This window comes from Triticum urartu, chromosome 7A, assembly GCF_056163025.1.
Source record: "Triticum urartu cultivar PI428250 chromosome 7A, HENAU_Tu73, whole genome shotgun sequence".
NCBI classification, from domain to species: domain Eukaryota; kingdom Viridiplantae; phylum Streptophyta; class Magnoliopsida; order Poales; family Poaceae; genus Triticum; species Triticum urartu.
In genome coordinates, this window is record NC_141879.1 from 647,186,965 (window position 1) to 647,208,145 (window position 21,181).

General features: G+C 43.4%; 2 protein-coding genes, 1 long non-coding RNA gene and 5 other non-coding genes across 8 annotated transcripts; 1 reads left to right on the forward strand and 7 right to left on the reverse strand.

Moving 5' to 3' along the window:
* Positions 1-408: 408 nt before the first annotated feature.
* Positions 409-2,548, reverse strand: LOC147961031 (uncharacterized). The gene is made up of 4 exons (XR_015612286.1): positions 2,411-2,548; positions 1,003-1,074; positions 787-897; positions 409-679 (listed from the first exon to the last, which is right to left on the reverse strand). It is a non-coding gene; the product is annotated as an uncharacterized LOC147961031 (long non-coding RNA).
* A 186-nt stretch (positions 2,549-2,734) lies between these two features.
* LOC125520727 (tyrosine-sulfated glycopeptide receptor 1) lies at positions 2,735-7,266 on the forward strand. The gene is given in 2 exon segments (XM_048685718.2): positions 2,735-4,140; positions 4,142-7,266. Coding segments are annotated over 2 exon segments (1,725 nt in total). The 3' UTR covers positions 4,461-7,266.
* A 1,125-nt stretch (positions 7,267-8,391) lies between these two features.
* On the reverse strand, positions 8,392-8,478 carry LOC125526178 (small nucleolar RNA snoR20a). Its single transcript, XR_007291593.1, has one exon. It is a non-coding gene; the product is annotated as a small nucleolar RNA snoR20a (small nucleolar RNA).
* A 66-nt stretch (positions 8,479-8,544) lies between these two features.
* LOC125526106 (small nucleolar RNA R38) lies at positions 8,545-8,637 on the reverse strand. Its single transcript, XR_007291565.1, has one exon. It is a non-coding gene; the product is annotated as a small nucleolar RNA R38 (small nucleolar RNA).
* A 182-nt stretch (positions 8,638-8,819) lies between these two features.
* Positions 8,820-8,951, reverse strand: LOC125526188 (small nucleolar RNA snoR80). The gene has a single exon (XR_007291603.1). It is a non-coding gene; the product is annotated as a small nucleolar RNA snoR80 (small nucleolar RNA).
* Positions 8,952-9,044: 93 nt separating this feature from the next.
* Positions 9,045-9,141, reverse strand: LOC125526165 (small nucleolar RNA Z157/R69/R10). The gene has a single exon (XR_007291585.1). It is a non-coding gene; the product is annotated as a small nucleolar RNA Z157/R69/R10 (small nucleolar RNA).
* Positions 9,142-9,240: 99 nt separating this feature from the next.
* On the reverse strand, positions 9,241-9,325 carry LOC125526166 (small nucleolar RNA Z157/R69/R10). Its single transcript, XR_007291586.1, has one exon. It is a non-coding gene; the product is annotated as a small nucleolar RNA Z157/R69/R10 (small nucleolar RNA).
* Positions 9,326-16,581: 7,256 nt separating this feature from the next.
* Positions 16,582-19,459, reverse strand: LOC125520728 (EamA-like transporter family). Its single transcript, XM_048685719.2, has 4 exons — positions 18,979-19,459; positions 17,943-18,523; positions 17,435-17,855; positions 16,582-17,203 (listed from the first exon to the last, which is right to left on the reverse strand). Exons 1-4 carry the CDS (start codon positions 19,019-19,021, stop codon positions 16,884-16,886), a joined length of 1,365 nt encoding a protein of 454 aa, XP_048541676.2. The 5' UTR covers positions 19,022-19,459; the 3' UTR covers positions 16,582-16,883.
* Between the last annotated feature and the right edge of the window lie 1,722 nt (positions 19,460-21,181).

Consider the following 21,181-nt stretch of genomic DNA (forward strand, 5'->3'; position numbering starts at 1 on the left):
GCCATCACTTTAAAACAGGTGTTCTCCTTTCCTCACACCACATATCTTTACACAATGCAACAAAAGAGTGGCAGTCTCATGCCTTGTTTTGAAATCGATTGAGTAAAAAATGGCACCTTGATGCGTGCGCTTGCTAGAGAAGTGTATTCAGTATTTACCTACTTGAGGTGATCACATATACAAAATTAAAATGCAATGATCACATCACAGACTATAATTTGTTTTCTTAACTTATGCACACTGTACACCCGCTTTCCCAAATCGGCTTTACCATATCACCATATATCCAACCTTAGGTGCAACACGCAACCTACAATTGGACCGATAGTTCAATAAGGAAGAACATTTAGCACAAAGGAAGATGAAGTTAAAAAAACTTCCAATGAACACAGAAAATCGATGCTCGAGTGAGTGCCAATATCATCTCAAAATATGCAATATAATAGTAAGAGGTCAGGCTAGTCAAGTGAAAGACGTTTGCAACTACACAACGACACATTAGCAAACTTGAGAGCAACAGAATTACAATTAGTACGGTTTTCAGGGCAACACATAAGAAACTACATGAGTAACATGACTATCACTAATTGAGGAGTGGGTGGCTCCAAGAACTGGAATTAGACAAATTATACATCATCAATCATTAGGAGCTGGACCCAATAGAATCTTGTCTCCTGGTCTGCAAGCCAAAAAAATGCAGGAAGACTATCAGCACATATGCAGGAAGAACACCATGGCAATGGTAATAGATGATTGAGCGCATTGTAAATAATGGGGCGACCTCACCTCAAGTAGATCGCGTTAGAATAGAAACAACACGACAGTAGCGATTGCACTCGTTGAGCTTTACATCGAGCCTTCGAGGCAGTCTAGAAGTGATGGCCGACGTGATTCGCCCTTGCAAGAAAATAAGGAGAGGCCATTACCAAACTTGATACATACTTTCATTTTCTATGTTACCTAGGAAATATTATTGCACATATGTTTCACTTGTAAAATTACCATCTGGGCGATTGGCGTGTTGTGTCGGCTTGACTACTGATTTCTTTTCTTTCCTTATTTTCCTGTATGAACCTGGTGGCCAGCAGCAAGTGAAGGCAAGAAATAAGGTGCCAAAGGATTTAATTAGGCGAAGATGATTAGGCTCTAGTACACACCGAGTGCATCCATAAGAGTCTACATTAAAATACTACAGAAGGTGAGACTGGGCATAGTCTTGATATAGTTTTGTTAAAAGATATTGCATTGAGTTTCTGGTTTGGACATACTTATGATTGTTTTCTTCCAACTGCATCATAATATGTACTTTAATTTGTTGCCTGTTTGGGATAAGTTGATGGCTATGAATGTGAGAAATCAATTTTTTTACTTCCAGAAAATGCACACAAACAAAATCTGGAATGTCTTCTTGTGTCTCTCATCTTTTTGGCTTCATTTGTATGATTAGAATTTGGCTTCAAACCAACTAAACTAAAAAGTTTTTTTTCTTGTCCACTCTCCAGTTTTTAAATTATGATTCATGAAGTTATAGTGCGACTTGGAAAGGTTATAATAATTTGGTTACAGGGTTGATGATGTATCTATGGATATTATACTGACTGATAGTCCATGGTTCATTTGAGCTCACTTTGGCGCGAATGTGGTGATGAAGGTTCGACCTGCAGTTTTGGATTTCCTTTGACTAATTCAGCGCAGCTTCCTTCATGACGTATGCTACATGCTAATATGAACTTTCTCATTGTATATAAATTTTCAGGAGAGCAAAAAGGAAAAATATGCTACGGTTTATCTTGCAGCTCAATTTTCATACCCTTCCCAGGTTAATATACACTATTTTCTTTGGACCAACTTTATGTTGCCTTTTCTCTGTACACACCTCATCAAAACTGAACCGAAAGGGATCACATAGGTTTAGATGGCGCGTGTGAACATGGTTTAAGATATGATGTTTCTTGGAGAGATCAAACTAACCTTTTCCATTTCATGGTTTATTAACTAAAATATTGATCGACGACACATTCTGATGCTTCAGCATTGTTTTTGCCTTCTTGTCATTGAATTAGGTAATATAGTAAGAAAGCATACTGGTGTCATTTTGGTGAGTTATGTTTGACGGACGCAGCTCAGGAAAGATTTGATTGTGCTATTAGTTAGTAGGTACATTACAGAGCTTGTTCATGCTAAGAACATCTACTGTTAGATTCTTATAACCATACTTCATGTTTCTATTTTCTAAATTAAAATAGGTGATCTCACTACAGTAAAAAACAAACATATATAGCTGCATAATTACCTCACGAAGCTATTAGCAAGGTAGTAGGAAAATATTATGCTTTCCTAATAATATTACCAAATTACAATTGACCGATTCTAGTCTAGGTTTTAAATTTGAAAAGGGGGAACAACTCACCATGCTCTTTGATTTCTTCTTGGACCTATCTTTCCTATCACCAGTCCCCGCCCCGCCGCCCGAATCCTCATTGATCTCTGCAAATATTTAAACGAAAGCATCCAAATAACCAATATGTATCTTCAAAATAGAAAAATCAAATTAATAAAAGCTATCTAATTGATGGAAGGAGCTTCATTTTATAATGGAATTCACTCTATCAGGCAAACTGTGATGTTTTGGCATCCACAGTCAAAACATCAATATTCGGAATACATGCCTAAATTAAATTGATGAATTGAAATTAGTTCTGTGTCACCCTAGGTTGTGCCTGAGGGCTATGTTATGAATGAAAAAACTAAAAGAGATTTCTTTGCTTGGAATGATAGAAATGATCTTAAGAAATTATTGTCTTCCAGCAGCTTACTTGCAGGACAGTTTCCATCCGCCATATGAAAAGCAATGGAGAATCTGGCCGCACTCAATGCCAGCAGTAACAGCTTTACTGGGTGGATACCAACTCAATTCTGTAACAACTCACCATCCTTCACTCTGCTTGATCTGCGTACCAACAAATTTAGTGGCAACATCCCCCAAGGACTCGGTGATTGCTCCAAGCTGCGAGTGCTCAGAGCCGGGGATAACAACCTCAGTGGAACGCTCCCAAATGAACTCTTCAATGCAACCTCGTTGGAATACCTGTCTTTCGCAAACAATGATTTACATGGAGTTCTTGATACTGCAAACATAGTGAACCTCAGAAATCTCATAACCCTTGATCTTGGAGGGAACAGATTCAGCGGAAAGATTCCAGATTATATAGGTCAACTCAAGAGACTGGAGGAGTTCCATTTGAACAACAACAACATGTCAGGGGAGCTGCCATATGCTCTCAGCAACTGCACAAATCTCTGAACAATCGACCTCAAGAGCAATCACTTCAGTGGAGAACTTACCAAGGTCAATTTCTCCAACCTGCCCAACCTAAAAACTTTAGATCTATATTCCAACAACTTATCCGGCACAGTTCCAGAAAGCATATACTCGTGCAGTAATCTGACTGCGCTGCGGCTATCTACTAACCACTTACATGGGCAGCTCTCGTTGAGACTAGGTAATCTGAAGTATCTCTCCTTGTCACTTAGCAAAATCAATTTCACAAACATCACAAATGGACTTCAGATTCTTCAGAGCAGCAAGAACCTGACCGCAGTGTTTATTGGGTACAACTTTTGGGGAGAGATCCTCACACAGGATGAAACAATTGATGGTTCTGGAAGTCTTCAGGTTCTCGATATGCAAGGTTGCAATTTTTCCGGGACAATACCTGTATGGATATTAAGGGCTACAAACTTACAGATGTTAATTTTATGTGGCAATCGACTCACTGGGCCAATACCAGGCTGGATTAGCTCTCTACGTCATCTCTTCTATATGGATGTGTCAAGCAACAGTCTTACAGGAGAAATCTCATTAACCTTAACCGAGATGCCAATGCTTAAATCAACTGATAACTCAACTCATTTGGACTCAACGGTCTTTGAGCTAATAGTTTATAACAGCCCATCACTTCAGTACCGTATGATCACATCTTTCCCAGCAGTGTTGAATCTAGGCAACAACTACTTGACAGGTGTAATTCCACCACAGATTGGCCAGCTCAAAGCGCTTGCCGCTCTTGATTTCAGTTTTAATAAGCTATCCGGGGAGATCCCACAAACGGTTTGCAACCTAACAAACTTGCAGGTGCTAGGGTGCTATCCCAGTTGCATTGAACGCCCTGCACTTCCTTTCAGCATTCAACATTTCAAACAATAACCTAGAAGGACCTATTCCATATGGAGGCCAGTTTGATACATTTCAGACTTCTAGTTTCAACGGGAACCCACAGCTGTGTGACTCTGCTCTCACTCAAAAATGCAATTCAGCAGAAGCGCATCAACCCGTCATTCTGTCAGAAAAAAGAGCTGACTATAAGATGGCCTTTGTGATTGCATTCAAAGCATTCTTTGGTGTAGGGGTGTTGTATGATCAGTTAGTCTTGTCAAGGTATTTTGGCAAGTCCTACTAAGGTTTAGTGACACTCCAACAAACAAGCTTCTCCTGTAGGTGTGGGCACAATTAGGTTAGCAAAAAATATTCTAGGACGAAGAGAGATTTCATTCTATGGAGATGTAAAAGTATGTAACAATGTAACATGATTTGAGCTAGAATATACACTCCTTATTCTATGAATTAATAGCTTTAATTTCATCATTTGCTTTGCTTCCTGGACAATAAATATTGCATTGAGACGTGCGGAATTTCGATGTTCACTAGGAAGCGCACCAGTGCAATGCACGTCTTTGTGGAAAGCAACTCGTAGAATCATTCTGTGCCATTCTTCGGTTTAAGCTGATGTAATAATCTAAGATGCATTGTCTACATCACATTTTCTTTCAAATGCACTGTCTACATCACACTGGTAACCTATAATGAATGCTCACTTAGTCACCTCAAATTGAACATCCAATGTGCTTTTTACCAATAAAGATGACATGTTGAAACAAAAAAGAATGACACTCATGTCAGCTTTAAATTCACACAAGATAAAATGGAAAAGGGGAGCATAGCATCTCAAGTAATCTGTTTGTTGGTAAATTGAGCATATCACTAACCAACAACTAATTATACAACTATTCCAATAGAGTGTATTTAGTTTATCTAGTGGGTGGTGAGAGAATGTAGGTTGCTCTCATTTTACCTTGGAGCTTGTAGATTGGTTATTGATTCATCCACATACATCCTTGCTCTCTCCTCTCATTTCCACATACAAGCTTGAATATTGGTGCCGACAACATGGCTCATTGGTGAAGACGTGCCACTCATTGGTGAAGACGTGCCATGGTCATTGGTCAACCTGGTTCTGTTCTGAATCCATAGTCCATTCACCTCCCTACGTTCCTATGTCTGAAACAGCAAACATAAGAAATACTTTATTGCCAAAAAGAAAAAGGAAAATTCTTAAGGGAACTTAAACTTCTGATTTCCTCTTCATGCACAAGAAGGAAAGAATAAATCTATAAGATTAGTTTAGTACTTAAGCACAAATCTCCATCTTACAAATTAAATCATACTCCCTCGATATTAATGGATCGGAGGGAGTTCATTGACATATCTGATCTGAAACACAATGATGCCTACGGTCCGCCCTCACGGCTATATGACTTTCAAAAGTGAAAACTCATAGAAAGGACCCAAAAAGCACGTATATGATCCTCCATTCATGGACACAAAAACACCTAAAAGGAAGCAACAACGAAAAGAATAATTTATAACATTCACCCAAACACAGATTCTTCATTAATACTCACGACACCTCAACGATGAAAACTTAGGAGGTAAAATAGAAGCAGAAGGTGTGATCACAACCCAAAATAGTTGACAGTATAATCAATAAGGTATTCAGTTCAAGGTTCATGACAATTCAGTGATGCATTAACTAAGAAACTGCTGCTGGAAACGAACCATACCTCAAGATAAAGATGAATGTTCTGGCACTTGGATTCAAGAAGATTCATACTTAAATTAGAAACAATTGCAAAACCTCCTTCAGTATCCCCTTTGTATCATTATGTAGCACGGCTCTCTACTTTATTAGAGTAAGAGAACTGCTAAAGCATGTTGCATAACATGCATAGAAATCAGGAAAAAAGAAAAAGAATTTCACATTTGGATTTGTTCCATCATTAGTGGAACTAGAACCATCATTAGGGTTAGGGGAAGTAGAAGTAGATGCATCATTACTGCCACCAGATGCATCATTGTTGATAGGTTCTTTAGCTCCTTCCTCATCCGTTATATCTTTTTTCTTGGATTTCTTATTATTGGAGTTTTTTATCATCATCTTTTTCCCCATCTCTATAAGTAAGCTATATGACAATAAGTACAACTTATATTATATTGAGAGAATGCCTGAACTTATGTGGCATATACTGTCTTTCAACAGTCACAAAACCATCAGGATCAGGGTTGAGTTGAAAAACAGCACATTCCGTACCTACAGGACAATATCCCAATGCACTTACAAATTTCTACTACTCCAGATTCGGATGTGTTTCCAGCTTGCTCAGATATGTTGCTACTTAATTCTTTGAACCTGAATATGTGTACTGGTATTTGAAACAGACCAAAAGTTCAATCAAGAATTCAGGATCTGAACAATATTGCCTAATACCCAGTTATACAAGGATAAAGTTTCAGAGAATCAGAGATCAACAACTTGCTAGTTGACCACTCGTCGCACAATGTAATTTACCCGCAAACTGACAGGCATCAATGCTACAGTTTGGAAGAAAAAGAGTGCTCCCTGGACTGTCAGGTTGTGTGATCCTTTTGCTTGCAAACCAAAGCTACAAGAGCGTTCAGCCATTGGAGGTAAAAATTAGTTGTGACATTTTCTCTCCTTTGGATGCAAAGAATCTGAATGTGTCATTGAAAAACTGCAATCATTGACTGACTGCAAACTTACACTTAGTTGAACACTTGAACCGTTGTTTTTTGCAGCTGACGCTCAAGCTCCACGCCAATGTGAAGAGCGCTAAGGCCATAAACACATAATTAAGCAATGCACACCTCAACTTACAAGACAACATGAAGGATATATATCAATCTTTTAGCAGATAAATTTAAGACTTAATTTGCACGAAAAATGGTATTGCAAGGCAGATCATTTTATCTGTACAGTAAGCTCTCCAAAAGCACCCTAAATTTCAGTGTAGAATCAAAATTGCTAAGAATACCTGGAATGGAAATTCTTAGTGGCACGTGTAAGCTTTGCAGATTGTTTGGTTTTTAAATCTATTATTTTCTGATATAGATTGCGATAATTTTGCATTGATGATTGGTACTAGTACTTGTCAGTCCAACCAAGTACGACAGAACTCACATACGTACTGATTAAGAGCTAGCTTATATGGAGCCAAAATCAAGAATTACCAGCAGTCAAAGCAAACACCAGAATAAAACTTGAAGCAGCATGTCAGTAAACAAATTGCCATGAACAAAACAAAGCTAGATGGAAGACAGGAGCTGATGTGTGGAGGCGGCAGAGAGGCGACGGGGAGTATGCAGGGTGGCAAGGGAGCCAGGGGGTGTTTATGAGCTCTGTTCAGGGAGTTTAAAAGGAGCAATTGTCCCAGCATACAAAGCAGCAGCAAGAAAACACATATAACAACACAACACGTGCTGGTATTTTCCAAGTTTTCTGCAAGGGGTGTATGTCTTTCAGGGATCTTTCAGACGGCATGCTGCTCTTCAGAAACATTGGGGCCAATCAGCTCCGTTGCTCATATCTTTAGTAATAACTTCATGCGCAGAGTGAACGTTCATGCTGATAATGCATTTGCAGAACAAATATTCTGAGTTATTTCCTTGTGAGGAGATTATAAGAAAAACATCAGCAACACTCCCACAGTCCCACACTGAGGTCCAGCCCATCCCCGTCTCAGCCAAAATTGTTCAATTGGAGTCAAGTTCGAGGCAGCACCCACAATTGGTCAGTTTTATTTACCTCATCGTACATAACCAGACAATGAACGAGCTTATTTGTAAAACCTAAAAATTGAGTTACTACAAAGCTACTATACTGAGTAGTGAGCTACTACAGTGAGACCATGGAGTAACTGGGCCGAATCAGCATACATTTCTGTATCAAAACCAATTCAAGTACTAAGTTGGTTTCGATAGCTACACCCCACAGAGTTATCTTCGGATTTACAAGACTCCAAAGTGTATTTTGACAAATTGGAACACTCAAAACAGAAACAAATTCCAACCATGACATTGCAAACAATATCAGAAGACTGTTTTATGTAAACATGGCATTATTCCTATTCTCCTTGTCCAGCACCAAATACAAATCCAGTTGTAACCATCAGTAGATTGGCCCTGCAATCACAAACATCAGAAGCAAAAAAAGAAAAACAGAACATTGGTTATGAAACAGTGTAGTGATCAAAGTGGCCTCAGACCGTCCTAGTTCAGAAGTGTCGTCATTGTACAGACAATCTATGTTGCCTGTTCTGCAACCAATACTAATCATCACCGGCCACAATCAACTTCCCACTTTGCAAATACCAAAAGTACAGGAAATAACAATCAAGCAATGCAGAGTAAATTGTGTCAGATTCAAAGTTTTCTCAGCACCCTTCCGAGGAAGTAAGACAGGGATAACTGTATTTTTACTTGTGATCTCATCATCCACATCCAAACTGATCAAAAACAAAAAAAAGCAACAGAAAAATAGTTAACTGGAATCTATCAGATCTTCCTATCAATGTGAAAGAACTGACATGGTCGCCACAGCAGACGATTTCCCTTTCGTAGTTTCGCATCATTTAGATCCCAAAACACAAACACAAACATATAAGGAAGTAGTACAAGGTTCAATGAATATATGAGGCGTTTCCAGGATAAGCTGGCACCGAGAACGCCACCAATCAGGATATCACCCCACAGAGAATCGCTTCTAGCGTCCGAGCCATTACCCCGTGAGGAACACAAATCATCCCCCGGAATCGGTAATGGACGCGCGCATAAATCAATCAATTAAACCAAGAAAAACCAACAAAGAATCAATCTAATTTACAGGTCAAAGGCGTCGGTTTGGGGGGATCTGGGAGCTCAGACAGCCAAGGGGTTGTCTTCAAGAGCGCTGCTGAAGAGGCAGCATCAGAAACTCTAGTCCACATAGATGTCATCACCGCTACAAGAACACCCCACAACCAGCGAAAGATGAAAATAGAGAAGAACACGAATGGAAAAGAAAGCAAGAAGAAGAAGATCGATCGATGGTGCGAGATCTGGGGGAGAGCTCAGACAGCCAAGGGGTTGTCTGCAGATGCCGCTGAAGAGGCGGCATCAGAAACTCTAGTCCACAAATTTGTCATCACCGCTGCAAAACTCTGGTCGACCATCGATGGCAGCACGAACGAACAAGAAACAAATCGATACGAAAACCGAAAGGGCGATGTGGATCGGGGCAGAGGGGGGAGCTGCGGGTGGATGAACTGTTGGGGTTTGGATTATGGAGGCGGCGTTGGTGGGGATTTATAGGTGTGGCAGGATGTTTCTAGGGTTTGGGGGTTTTCCTCGGGTGCAAATGGGCCGGGCCGAAGCATTGGTCCGCTGGGCTGCCGCACTACCTGGGGGCTGGACGACCACTATATTGGACTCAAAAAATTCCCTAAAAAATAGACTCAAAATTTACTACAAAAAATTATTAGACTAAAAAATCGACGTGTCTATTTGCCTCAAATATAATAATAAGACACGTCTATGCTCGAGGGACTCCTTGTTATCTTATAATTTTCTACCTTTCCGAAAAAAGAGGATGTTATCTTATGCACTCCTTCAAGTTGAGGAGGGTCGGAGCACGGAACACTGACTCGAAAAGGAAATGTCTTCATCCGTCCGAACACGGCCCCTGGCCTCTGCAAGGACTAAAACCCTATCTATCTATTAGACGGTGCAAAGACACTAGGAATCCCTTCCCTGCCCACAGCCACCGAAACGACGGACGGAGGGGAGGCAAATCCACGAGTTCATCGGCGGAGATCGAGGAAGGAAGACTTTCCCTGGTCGTCTTCCGAAAGGGGAAAGAAAATTCCCCCAAAAAAGTATGTTATGGTGCATTAGATTTTAAAAACTTATTATAAGACTTCTTGTTAAATTTTGCAAAACTAACTAAACTAGATTGAAAATGTTCCACCAAAACAAGGTAAAAACGTTGCAAATCTTGGGCACGACATTGTTTGTCTAGGCGCACATAATTTGGCTATTGTGGTACCAGCCAATTGCCTCTCGCCTATACAATATTTTGTTCTTAAAAGTGGCACAAGAAAAATATGACCGTCTTCCATATGAAGGCATTTAAATTCATATGCACGTAAATCCATACCAGCCAATTGTATCCCATATGCACGTAATTTTACAAAAAAAATATGACCGTCTTCCATATGAAGGCATTTAAATTCATCATTGATTGTGCCATCACGAAATTCGTTGACAATGCCTTCACATTCCTCTTGGTTCTCCCTTGAGGTTTATAGAATTTTGAGTTCTAGTCGTTTGAGTCATCAATGAAAACAAAATTATTTTTATTAAAAAAACACATCAGATATAATGGCTGATTCTCGAAAGGACCAAGAGGAGGTGCAAATGAAATCCATGATCACCTACTCTAAAAATTATATTCCTTAAATATGCTTCTAAATAACATGTTTTTATATAAACGTACAACAATCAATAGTTTTAATAGGTTATCTAGTGTAAGCAAAAAAAAGGCAAGTACGCATTGCAAAGTAGCATATGGAATCATAGTAAGCGCCAAACTGAGCTAAACTGAGCTTGTAGAGTAGAAACTAAATGATGCTAGTAATGGATTACTAGATCAATGATGGCGCGCGTTGCCGCGCCCGTATATTTGTACAATAAATATACGACCCCATGAAACATATTAAATTTTGCATAAACATAGATCAATATTAGTTAGTAATCAAGGAAAATATCACAGGTACAAACTGGCTTTGGTATGACAACAGATGAAACAACATACACTTAGTAAATATAGAGTATTGTCAAGACAAATAATAAGCAGCAGCACAAACAAACATGTAGTTATTAACTTAAATTGGCATAGTAGATTTTATACATGGCACATTGATGAAATCTTCAGATCTCCAAATGTAACATAATGCGCGACAACCAAGAAGAATTAGGCAAGCCTCATGCACCTAGCCATTTGTGAAAAGTGAGCATTAATTATACATGGATTGCCACATGTATAAAATGGGGAAAATCCCTTCAAGAAAAAGTGAGCATGTCGGATGTTGATGTAACTGAATCATGAGGTTTACCTGGAGTGAGTTGTAGAAACAATTAATAGACATTGTCAATACCTTCTGAAGCAAACTCCATGAATTTTGCAATGAAAGAAAGCGTATATCACTCAGATTTGAGATGAACTTTGAGGAAAGGATTGTACTATCAATCTTAAGCAAACATCACATCTTACTACCAAAATTGGAGGTATTATAAAGGTTAGATGAACATAAGGTTCAGAACCTATGAAAATAACTTAGATTCACATATGAATCATCCAAGAAACAACCAAAATGTTTCGGTGGATAGCTAAAAAATATTCCCCAAAAGAGAAGAAATTCCTTCGGAGTTGCTGAACATATCAAAAATAATATAACTACTGATCCCTGTTCACTACATAATTGGATTGATCACTCATAGTTAACCGAAGAAATGGAAGGCGCGACCATGGGCTTTGATGAAACCCAAGATCTATAACAGGTGAGCCTCATAAGCCAATTTCAAGATTAACAAACAAAGAAGGTCCTCCATGAATCAGTATCTCCTACCATGTATGCACCAGCAGATTCTCCGGCCAGCCCTAAGCTAAAGTTGTGACAGGAGAGAACTCAGGGCTCAAGCATAGGAACTGTTGTGAAATTATCCAATGATGGCCGCTCCATCGATAGGCGGAGCAGGCTGGTATTCTAGCTTGCTTTCACCATTGGTGGCTGGGCGACTCCGAGGCACCTCCGATGGACTCTATCACCTTGTGTCCGCACACAAAGTTCATGCCTTTGGTTGGCTACACCAGAACCACCACATAATTTCAATTTTTTTTTGCCACATCAAAAATTGAGATATGGTATGAAAAATAATAATTTCAAAAATTAAATTAAATTTTGAAAATCTAACTAAGTAAATTTCCATGTATGTCATTTTTTCTCGGATGAATATTTTAACATATACATGCCCAAGACATCCATGGAGTTGAATAAAATAGTTAAGCATACATCCATTATATGTCTTCAAACCAGTGCCAACTAGCAAGCACAAAACCAATAAGAGTATAGGTACATTAAGTGACCTGGCCATTAGCTATTGGAGATCGAAAACTATAGGATTCCTTCAGCCAATGGAGTAGAACCAGTTGCCACTTCGTACACAAACACCACCTGCATCAAATTGGGAAGAAACTATAACAAAAGTCAGAACCCATAATTAACTGGGCGAAAGATGTAAGGAACATAGGAAGAAGGGAGAATCTGAAGCAAGGGAGAAGCCAACCAAATTGAACTGGGCACGAATAATAACAATATCTAAGGCATTGATTCCGTATGTACAGGTGGCCATGGGTAATTGAGTTGATAAGCATCAGCTACAAGCCTACAACTGAAACCAAAACTTCTGTGTCCACAGTTACACCCAAACAGAAGCGATCTGGAAACATAGTACATAATCTGAACCACAAAACTACACGCAGCCATACTCAATTCCGGTCAACCATCTTTACTTAAACATGCCACTACTTCCACACATACAATTGTTGTATCATAAACAAATCATGGGCGACCAACGCAACCCCCATCACAACCCGGGGTATATCCGCCTCAGAACATCCAAATTTGTGTATGTAATCACAAGCCTGTAGCAGCAAGTCACAGTGAACTCAGTAAAAAACCAGGAATCAAATAATTGGGGGTAGAAGTGTTCCTAAATTCTTTATTTTACGGAGTAGAAGTGTTTCTAAATTCCATAGAGAAAAAATTGAGTTAAAAGGGTAGGTAGAAGGGAGGGGAGACAAGCATAGCTCACAAGATGGAGTGGTGACCTTAGCATCAACTATGTCTGTCAAAGACTGTCACAGAATTACGGAGTCAAGGAGGGTAGTGGGGAACGAACAGCGAGACAACACACGGGAGAGACGATATAGACGCTCACGGAGTGAAGTAGGAATACAAAGCGACATGGTAACTGACTTGCAATAATCAGCCATCGGTGAGTTAGTGCATATCGATCACCGTTAAAGGTGTGTAGCAACGGCGATTTATTTTCTCAATATTCAGCTAGTCGACTCCAATCGGCAGGACATGATTCGTGGCAATCTCCATGATACATCTTCTGAAGGTTCCTTTGTGCCATCTTGAAACTTGTTGTCCCCATCTTGTCCATACTCTGTATAGCTCCACCATCTAATCATGTACATTTACACTGATCTTTTTTACACACGAACGAGCTTAACTCGTTTCGCCTGATACAACAGATCAAACCAAGTTATAATTGAACATGAAATCAAGAAAAACATTTAGAATTACAATTAGATGCCTGATGCAACAAATCAAGCTAAAAAAGACTTTCAGAACCAATCTGTAGTACTGACCTTGCGGTGCAATCTATGTTGGAAATCTGTAGTATAGGGCTTACTCAATCTAATCAGTGTGAGTCCTCCTATACATTGAGTACAGTGGTATTCAAGCCCTTGTTGCAGGCCAACAAAAACACTGTGTAGTTCCATCGGCATATATAGCAGGCCTGTGGAACCCCAATGTAAAATAATCAATTCTACATGTCACTCTCTGTTTCCCTTTGCATCCCATGCCTACAGGATCAAAGTGGTTCTCCCTTGAAAAGAAACAAGGAGAGAACAAGATACTACCAAGTATTCTACTTAGTGGTGTGTGAGTTTTGACACAAAGAAGAGAGAGACCTATAGAATGAGACAGGTGCCTTGATGGTGAATGAAAAGTCTAAGAGTGTATAGACCGAGTGCTCTTTTAGTTTCTACTCAAACCCATAATACTTGTTGTAGACAACGGCGGTTGGATGAACGATAAAGCTTACTTCATTGCTACCAACTACCAATACAAATAGTAGCTTTTCTCTCTTTGTTTGTGTTTAGAAATGCATGGAAGATGCTCTATTGAAGTGCCATGTACTCTTATCAATTTTTTTTCTTCAAAAAGCAGGATAATCTTTGGCATCTACATCAAGCGATGCACAAAGTCATTTTTATTAAATTATTCAACAACGTTTGATAAAAAACAGATACATGGATCAACTCAAAGCCACCTTCCCGACGATCTGTCGCTACACCTACAAACCTACTAGCTTGATGATGTGCCCGGGCCACACTCCAACGCACATAATCTAATCCAGTGGCCTCACCAAGCCGCGGCGAGCCGAGGTCATCAACCGGTCTGGCAGACTCTTAGCGCGCACTACATGCGCATGCTCCAAAGTCCGCCGCCACCATCTTCCGTTGTTCCAACCTTAGGAGAGATCCCCGCATTGACCTTGCTAGGTCTAACTGTCGTTGATGCCACCATGATGCTAGACAACGCTATCACCCTACGCGCATCCATCAACACACGTCCATCGCCAAGACCCCGCTGTGCCGCATCGCTGAGACCCGCTTTCGTTGACACGGTAGACGCCACACCGCACCACGTCTTGATCCAGATCATCGCCATCACCAACCCAAATGGTGTCCATTAGACAACTATCTCCCAAGATGGAGCCTTCAAGAAATGAATGATGCCAGAGACACCGTCGCCGCCCACCGCGGTTAAGGTTTTCACCCGGGAGACAAATGACATGATGGAGGTGGAAGCAGAGCTGACGAACGTCTCCATGGAGAAAAAATGGTGCCCACAAGCGTCGCCACCGTCATGCCCGAGCAGTGTTGGCTAGGGATTTCTCCTGATTTGAATCCCCACCTCCATCCCCATCTTTATCGAGGACTGGCAAGTTCATACGGAGGAGTACACCGAGTAGGGAAGAGTGAAGCGCACGATCCAGTTTCAAGAACCATCGGGCAAACACGACCATCGGTCACACGACGACACTACAAAGTGAGGCGGATACATCGTGCGGATCAGTCGCCTTCGATCCAGGTGTCCACCAGCACCGAGCACGACCCTGTCGCCGACCACATGGACCTCCCCATCGCCCTCGTCCTTGGTAGTCGTGTGGCTTTAGCCGCAGTGCCTCGGGAGGCGACGAGAGGGGTAGAGGGGAAGGGCGAACGAGGGATCTGAGATGGGGAAGGAGAAAATGGCGGCGGTGCTAGGTTTCACGAGTGTTTGAGGGATCCTTATGTCATGGACAATCTCGATCCTTATCTTGTGGCACGTGAAGGAGGAGGGCATATGCCAGGAAGTTGCTACATGGTATCTTTATCGTGGGTGATCATAATTAGAGCATCTACAACCAGATTTGACACCCCCCTCCCCCCTAAACGTCTGCGGACACGCCTAGACGCACCCGTGGTCAGTGACCGGTCACCTCTCAAATTTTCAATGCCACAACCAAGTACCTCATTTAACAAAGCCCAAATCCATACAACCACATGCATCATAAACTAACTCTACGATCATCCATGACCACTACATCAATACATGCCATTGAACACCCTAGCCAGTCGATGATGCAAACAGGGGAGATGGAAAAAGAAAGCAAGCAGAACAGACGAATGTAGCAGAGCAGAACAAATCCAAACAAAAACTGAAAGAGCGATCTGTATGGGGAAGGGAGGGGAACAGGGGAGAGACGCATGTAGGATGTGGGATGAACTGTTGGGGATTGGAATACATAGGCGGAGTTAGTGGGGATTTACAGGTGCGGGGGCTGTTTCTAGGGTTTGGTGGTTTCCTCACGTGCAAAATGGGACGGGCTAACGAATTGGGCTGTCGCACAACACGGGTTAGCCCACGCTTGGACGCGTCTCTGCCTGAGCAACTCTTTGTTATCTTACACTCTTATCTAAAAAAGGGTCTAAAAATGGCGTAATGTTATGCTCTAATAAAACAACAGAGATTGCATTTGATATTTTTCTTTCAAAAATCCAGTTTTTATTGAAATTTCTGAAAAATACACACATAACCCGTTCATTGGCACTGCATAATGTAACGAGTCTTCATCTTTTCTTTGTTTCTGAAAAATGGCGTAATGTTACTTCTCCGTAAAAATTCATGGTGAAATATATTTTTACGGGAGCTACACAAAATAACAAAATTATGTATTTCTAGCACACGTACTATTCACTATAAAAGTACACGATTTTTTTTGAACAACTTACATCAAAACGTATTTCATAATAAAGAGCTAATCTCTGAGCAGATATTTACCAGAGTAAAGATAAAAATTCACAATTACAAATTCCCTATCCTTGCATATGAAAGTCTGTCAGCTAAAGAACAACTCTTCATCTTTTCTTTGTTTTTGAAAATGTTTGTTGCTGCTAATGTAACAAGTTCCAAAACTTGTCCATTGGCACTGCATAACCCGTTCTAAAGATGCATACATGTTAGATTTTTGCAAGAAGATAAAAAGTTGAAGTCAGGTGAACATCATGAGCTTGAAATTCAATGTAATAATCATGCAACCCCAGTACTTCAGTACAGTTGCCACAAAAAATACTGTTTCACCTTGTACAACAAAATTTAGCTACACAACACACCGACAGAAATTATACAAACGATTTTCCCTTCCCACGCATGAAACTGTACAATTTGTTACGCGGATGCCAGTATCCATCCCTTCCATTGCGGTGTCGTAGCACGGGGGAAACCTGACTGAACCGGTCTGGCGAGGCCAGGCATACACAGCTTGGTAATTACACTTGGACAAGAACCTGAAACAAGCCAGGCGGCTACTATGAAACAGCATCGGTAGAATTCCTATCACTGGACGAATGATGCGAGTCATCAACAATGCTAACAATGGGTGCTTCCTGCTGGTCCTGCTGGTGGTGAGAAGGCTGTAGCACATCGGATGGGATGTTGATGCCAGCAAAACCGACTAATACAGCAGCAGCTCCGATGTAGTTCAGCAGTTGGGGAGCATGACCAGTGAGCGTGTCCACAAGGGCAGCAATAGGAACTTGGATCGTGAGACCGGCTGTAGCAACGGTGGTTGTTGTGAGAAGAATTGCTTTTGCCCATAAGTAGTCACTTAGAACATTATCTAACAAACCTGCAAAGAATTAAACAGCTCATAGATTAGTGACAATTCCCAGTTAGCGGCTCTACAAGTCATTTCGATTTGGTTTGTTTCAATGTCATGTATATAGCACTCATTAATAGCAGTCAAAAATTAATCATACAATCATTCACTATTATAGCTGACATAAAGGATGAGCACCCCAGGTTTCTAAAGAATAGCAACAGGCATGTAAATGAATAAATGTGTGAAGAGCCGACCTACCTTTCCCAACAATCAGGCCAACTTGCTCCCATGTCAGTGTGTGGAACGGCTCCAGCTTGGCAAAATTTAGCACCAACGCAACGGGAAGGAAAAACAACATATTGAACAGTCCCAGGAATCCAAGAAACTGAGCCATACTCACTTGGCCTTGACCTTCTTTCTCATCAGGCAACTTTTTCCGTATCAAGGTGATATACACGGCATATAAGCCAGCTGAAACAATAGAAAGGAAGTCTCCAAGAAGAGGATTTGTGGCAACAGCATTCAGTGTACTGCCTGAATCAGCAAGACTAACTATAATTGTTCCTGCTATGCAGAGAAGCACGCTGATCAGCTTCAACCATGTGAATGTTTCTCCAAGAAATACCAACGCAACCAGGAAAGTGAAGAGGGTAGACGTGCTGCTCAGGATCGTGTTTGACTGAAAAAGCAGGGAAATATTGTAAGCCAGTTATTGATGATAGGACTAATATGGAAGCAGTGTACAGCTTTTCTTAGTATCACTTACTGTAACAGTGGTGTATCTTAGAGACAGATTGAATGTAAGCTGTGCGAGAAACCAAAAAGGGCAGACTAGCATGCTGACTCTGGCTGTACGAGCACGCGTCCAGCGCCCTTTTGCATCCAACCCCTTGCTGCAATCTGCAACACCTAGCTCTGTATGGATAGGGAAGTTCGCATTTGAAGTCAAATTGTCTTCTGACAGGGGTGAGGCTGCATAGCCCTCCTGCCCGCTTCTCTGTAGAAGATTCACACTCTCCAGATCCGCAAGCTGCTGCAGGTCTGCGCCATCCTTGCCTTTCAACTTTGACCACAGGTTGTCGATAGAATCCTCGAAGTAGCGAGCGAACTCAACTATGGGGATGTAGACAATAAACAGAGAATTGCATATGTACGTGATCAAGAAGGGGGAAACACCGCCATCCACGACAGACTGAACGATGTAGCTCGCAGCGATCCATATGCCCGCGATAGCGACGATGTAAATCAGCCCTAAACACCACCTCCAAGTGTCGTTGCTCATCATGTTGCCCCACTTGCTTCTGCTACTGCTGCTGCTGCCGGGGTCATCAGCACACTCCATGTTTCCTATTAGAGCAAAAAACAAGAATTAACATTTGGCATGATACCTCAAACAGCAATTCCGTGTGGACAGCACGGCTTTGGTAACCCAATCCTGGAAGGAACTTGGGTTGCAGCTGCAGCAGGTAAGCGACACGCATAACTTGAAATAGAAATCCTAGGATAAACCCCATAACAATCGGTCCAACAACCAGAATTCATGCCGAGTTTTACGCCGAAAATTCAGTAAGCGCGCCGCTTCCTAACAAACTTTCTGTGCCCAATCGCCTAACAGCAACGAGCCATGCGTAATTACTGACCCATACCTCCGCAGCCCCATGGGCTGGGCATCAACTACTGAAGCAGCGCAAGGCAAGCAACCTTCTGCTTCTAACTTGAACCTCTACCACCAGAAATCAGCGAATTTCTCTAGCATGATACAACCAAGGATGGGGGAAAGCTACAATGGAGCCGTGCGTTACCTGGCGCGGAGACGGAGTCGCGCTGGACGGCGGAGGAGCCCATGGATCCGATCTCTACGGAGCTCGCCACCTCTCCCGGCCAATTCGGATCCCGCCTCGTCTCTCTCCCTCCCCTGTACCTTCAGCTACCGCGACTCCTCAGCGAGCCGCGCACGGCACCCACGCGGCCCGAACGGCGGAGCGTGGGCACGCGGCGAGCCTCCGCGACCGTGCAGCCGGCGGGGGGCACGGCACCGGCGACGAGGAGGGAGGGGGGAGCCGCTCGCCGACGGGGGCCACGCGGGATGCGGACCCGCTCTCCGCTCGGAGGCTGGTTAAAGCAATGCGCGCTGAGGCTCTCGTTGGGGGTGGAGGTGGAGGCGGAGGCCGCTGCTCGCCGGAGACGCCGCGGCGGCCAGGAGCGGCGGGTGAATCTGGACGGAATCGCGCGCCGAATGTTTTTTTTCTCTCGCTCGGTGGGGTACCGCGTGGTGGTGCGGTGCGGGCGGGTGGCCTCGGGTCTCTTGTGGTGGTGCGCGGGTCGCTTCGTTCGTTCCGGAAGTGGGTCCCGCTGTCAGCCTCAGGCCTGCCACCTAACTCGAGTATTTATTGTTTCATGATTTTTGACGGATAAGCCAGTGTCGTGGAACACGTGGTGATGGCGATCCGGATTGTTTTGATGAGAAACCAAACGGCGAATAAAAAAAACAGGGATGTTGTGCCTAATTCTTTTTATACTGTATTAGAACAATTTTATTGGATGTGTACATCCTAACTATGCAGAGGCCGAGTGTATACTCGTTGTGTTTGTATCCTCTTGATGCTTCATTTTGAGTTAATAAAATTCATCCTTTATAAAAAAATAGAACAACTTCAACGGACCGACCCAAACAGACGGTAATTTTGTCCGCATTTTGTCCGTTTAGATCCGTCAGGCGGACACGAACGTCTGCTTCCGCGTTTGGGTCGGCGCATGCGCCCAATGCTGGCCTGACCCATTTTTGACGGCGCGAGAAAAAAAAGAATACATGCATATTCAAAATAAAAACAACATTAATTAAACATTAAAGCCGGCCACGAAGGCCGACGAAAGTCCACGCGTCTACATTTGCATTAATAAAAACTAAAAATGAACTAAACTACGAGGCGGCGTGCTGCCCTAGGCGGCGTCATTGTTGTTTTTCGGGTCCGTGAGGTCGATGAGTGTTGGCGCAGGTCCGACCCAGGGGAACGCCGTGTTCCAGAGGGTGTTCATGTCGGGCGCGGGCTGTGTCGCCGCGGCCTGGCACGCCTCCTGCTCGGCGTCGCGCTGCTCGTCCTCGGCGTCGCGCTCGAGCATCTCGAGGTGCTTGCCGTGGCGGCGCTCCTCGGCCAGCCGTCGCTAGCGCCAATGCTCGAGGTACACCGCCTCCTACGCCGGCGTCGCCCAAACCCAGACCGGTGGCACGCTGACCCACTCGTGCACTACTCCCGTCCAGAAGTAGCGCTTGATGGGGGATGGCTCCGGCTCGGCTTTGACATGGGACGGTGTGTGAACCGGCAGTAGGATGCAGTCGCCCGCCGCGGAGAGGGCCGTGGCCGCCTCGTATGCCGCCTCCTCTTCCTCGGCCGCCGCCGCCCTACGTCGGTCGTCCTCCTCGCTCTCCCGGTAGACGGCTGCAAGGGCCTCCTGGTAGGCGGCCTCCGCCGCCTGGTCCTCCTATCGGACGATGAGCGGAGGCGGTGGCACTGCGCGGTCGATTTCGTGAACGTGGCGTCGCCTTGCCTCGCCTCCTCGTGCTCGAAGGCGAACTAGCGCGCCCAGTTGGGCGAGTCGGTTGCGTAGGCGGGGTCGCGATGCTGCTCCGACGTCAGGAGCGCCCGCCGGCGCCGCACCTCCTCCACGTGCGCCCTAGCTGACCGCGGCGCCACCGGTACTGGGATCCTCTCCGGATCCAGGTGCCAGGCATGCGGCAGGGTGGCGTCGGGGTACGGGAGAGGCACACGGTGCTGCCAGTGCCACTCTGCCTGGTGCACTAACACGTTGACGCGCTGCCTCGGCCGGCGAGCTGGCACCGGCGAAGGCGGGAAGAACTTCGAGGGAAAAGGCCTGGCGGCGGACTTGCCCTTTAGCCTTGCTGCTGCTGCCGGCGCCGGAGAAGAGCCCCATTTGGCACGGCTGGGTTGGCTAGGGTTGGCTAGGGTTTGCTGGTGACGGGGGAGCGAGTGTGGCTAGATGGGGACG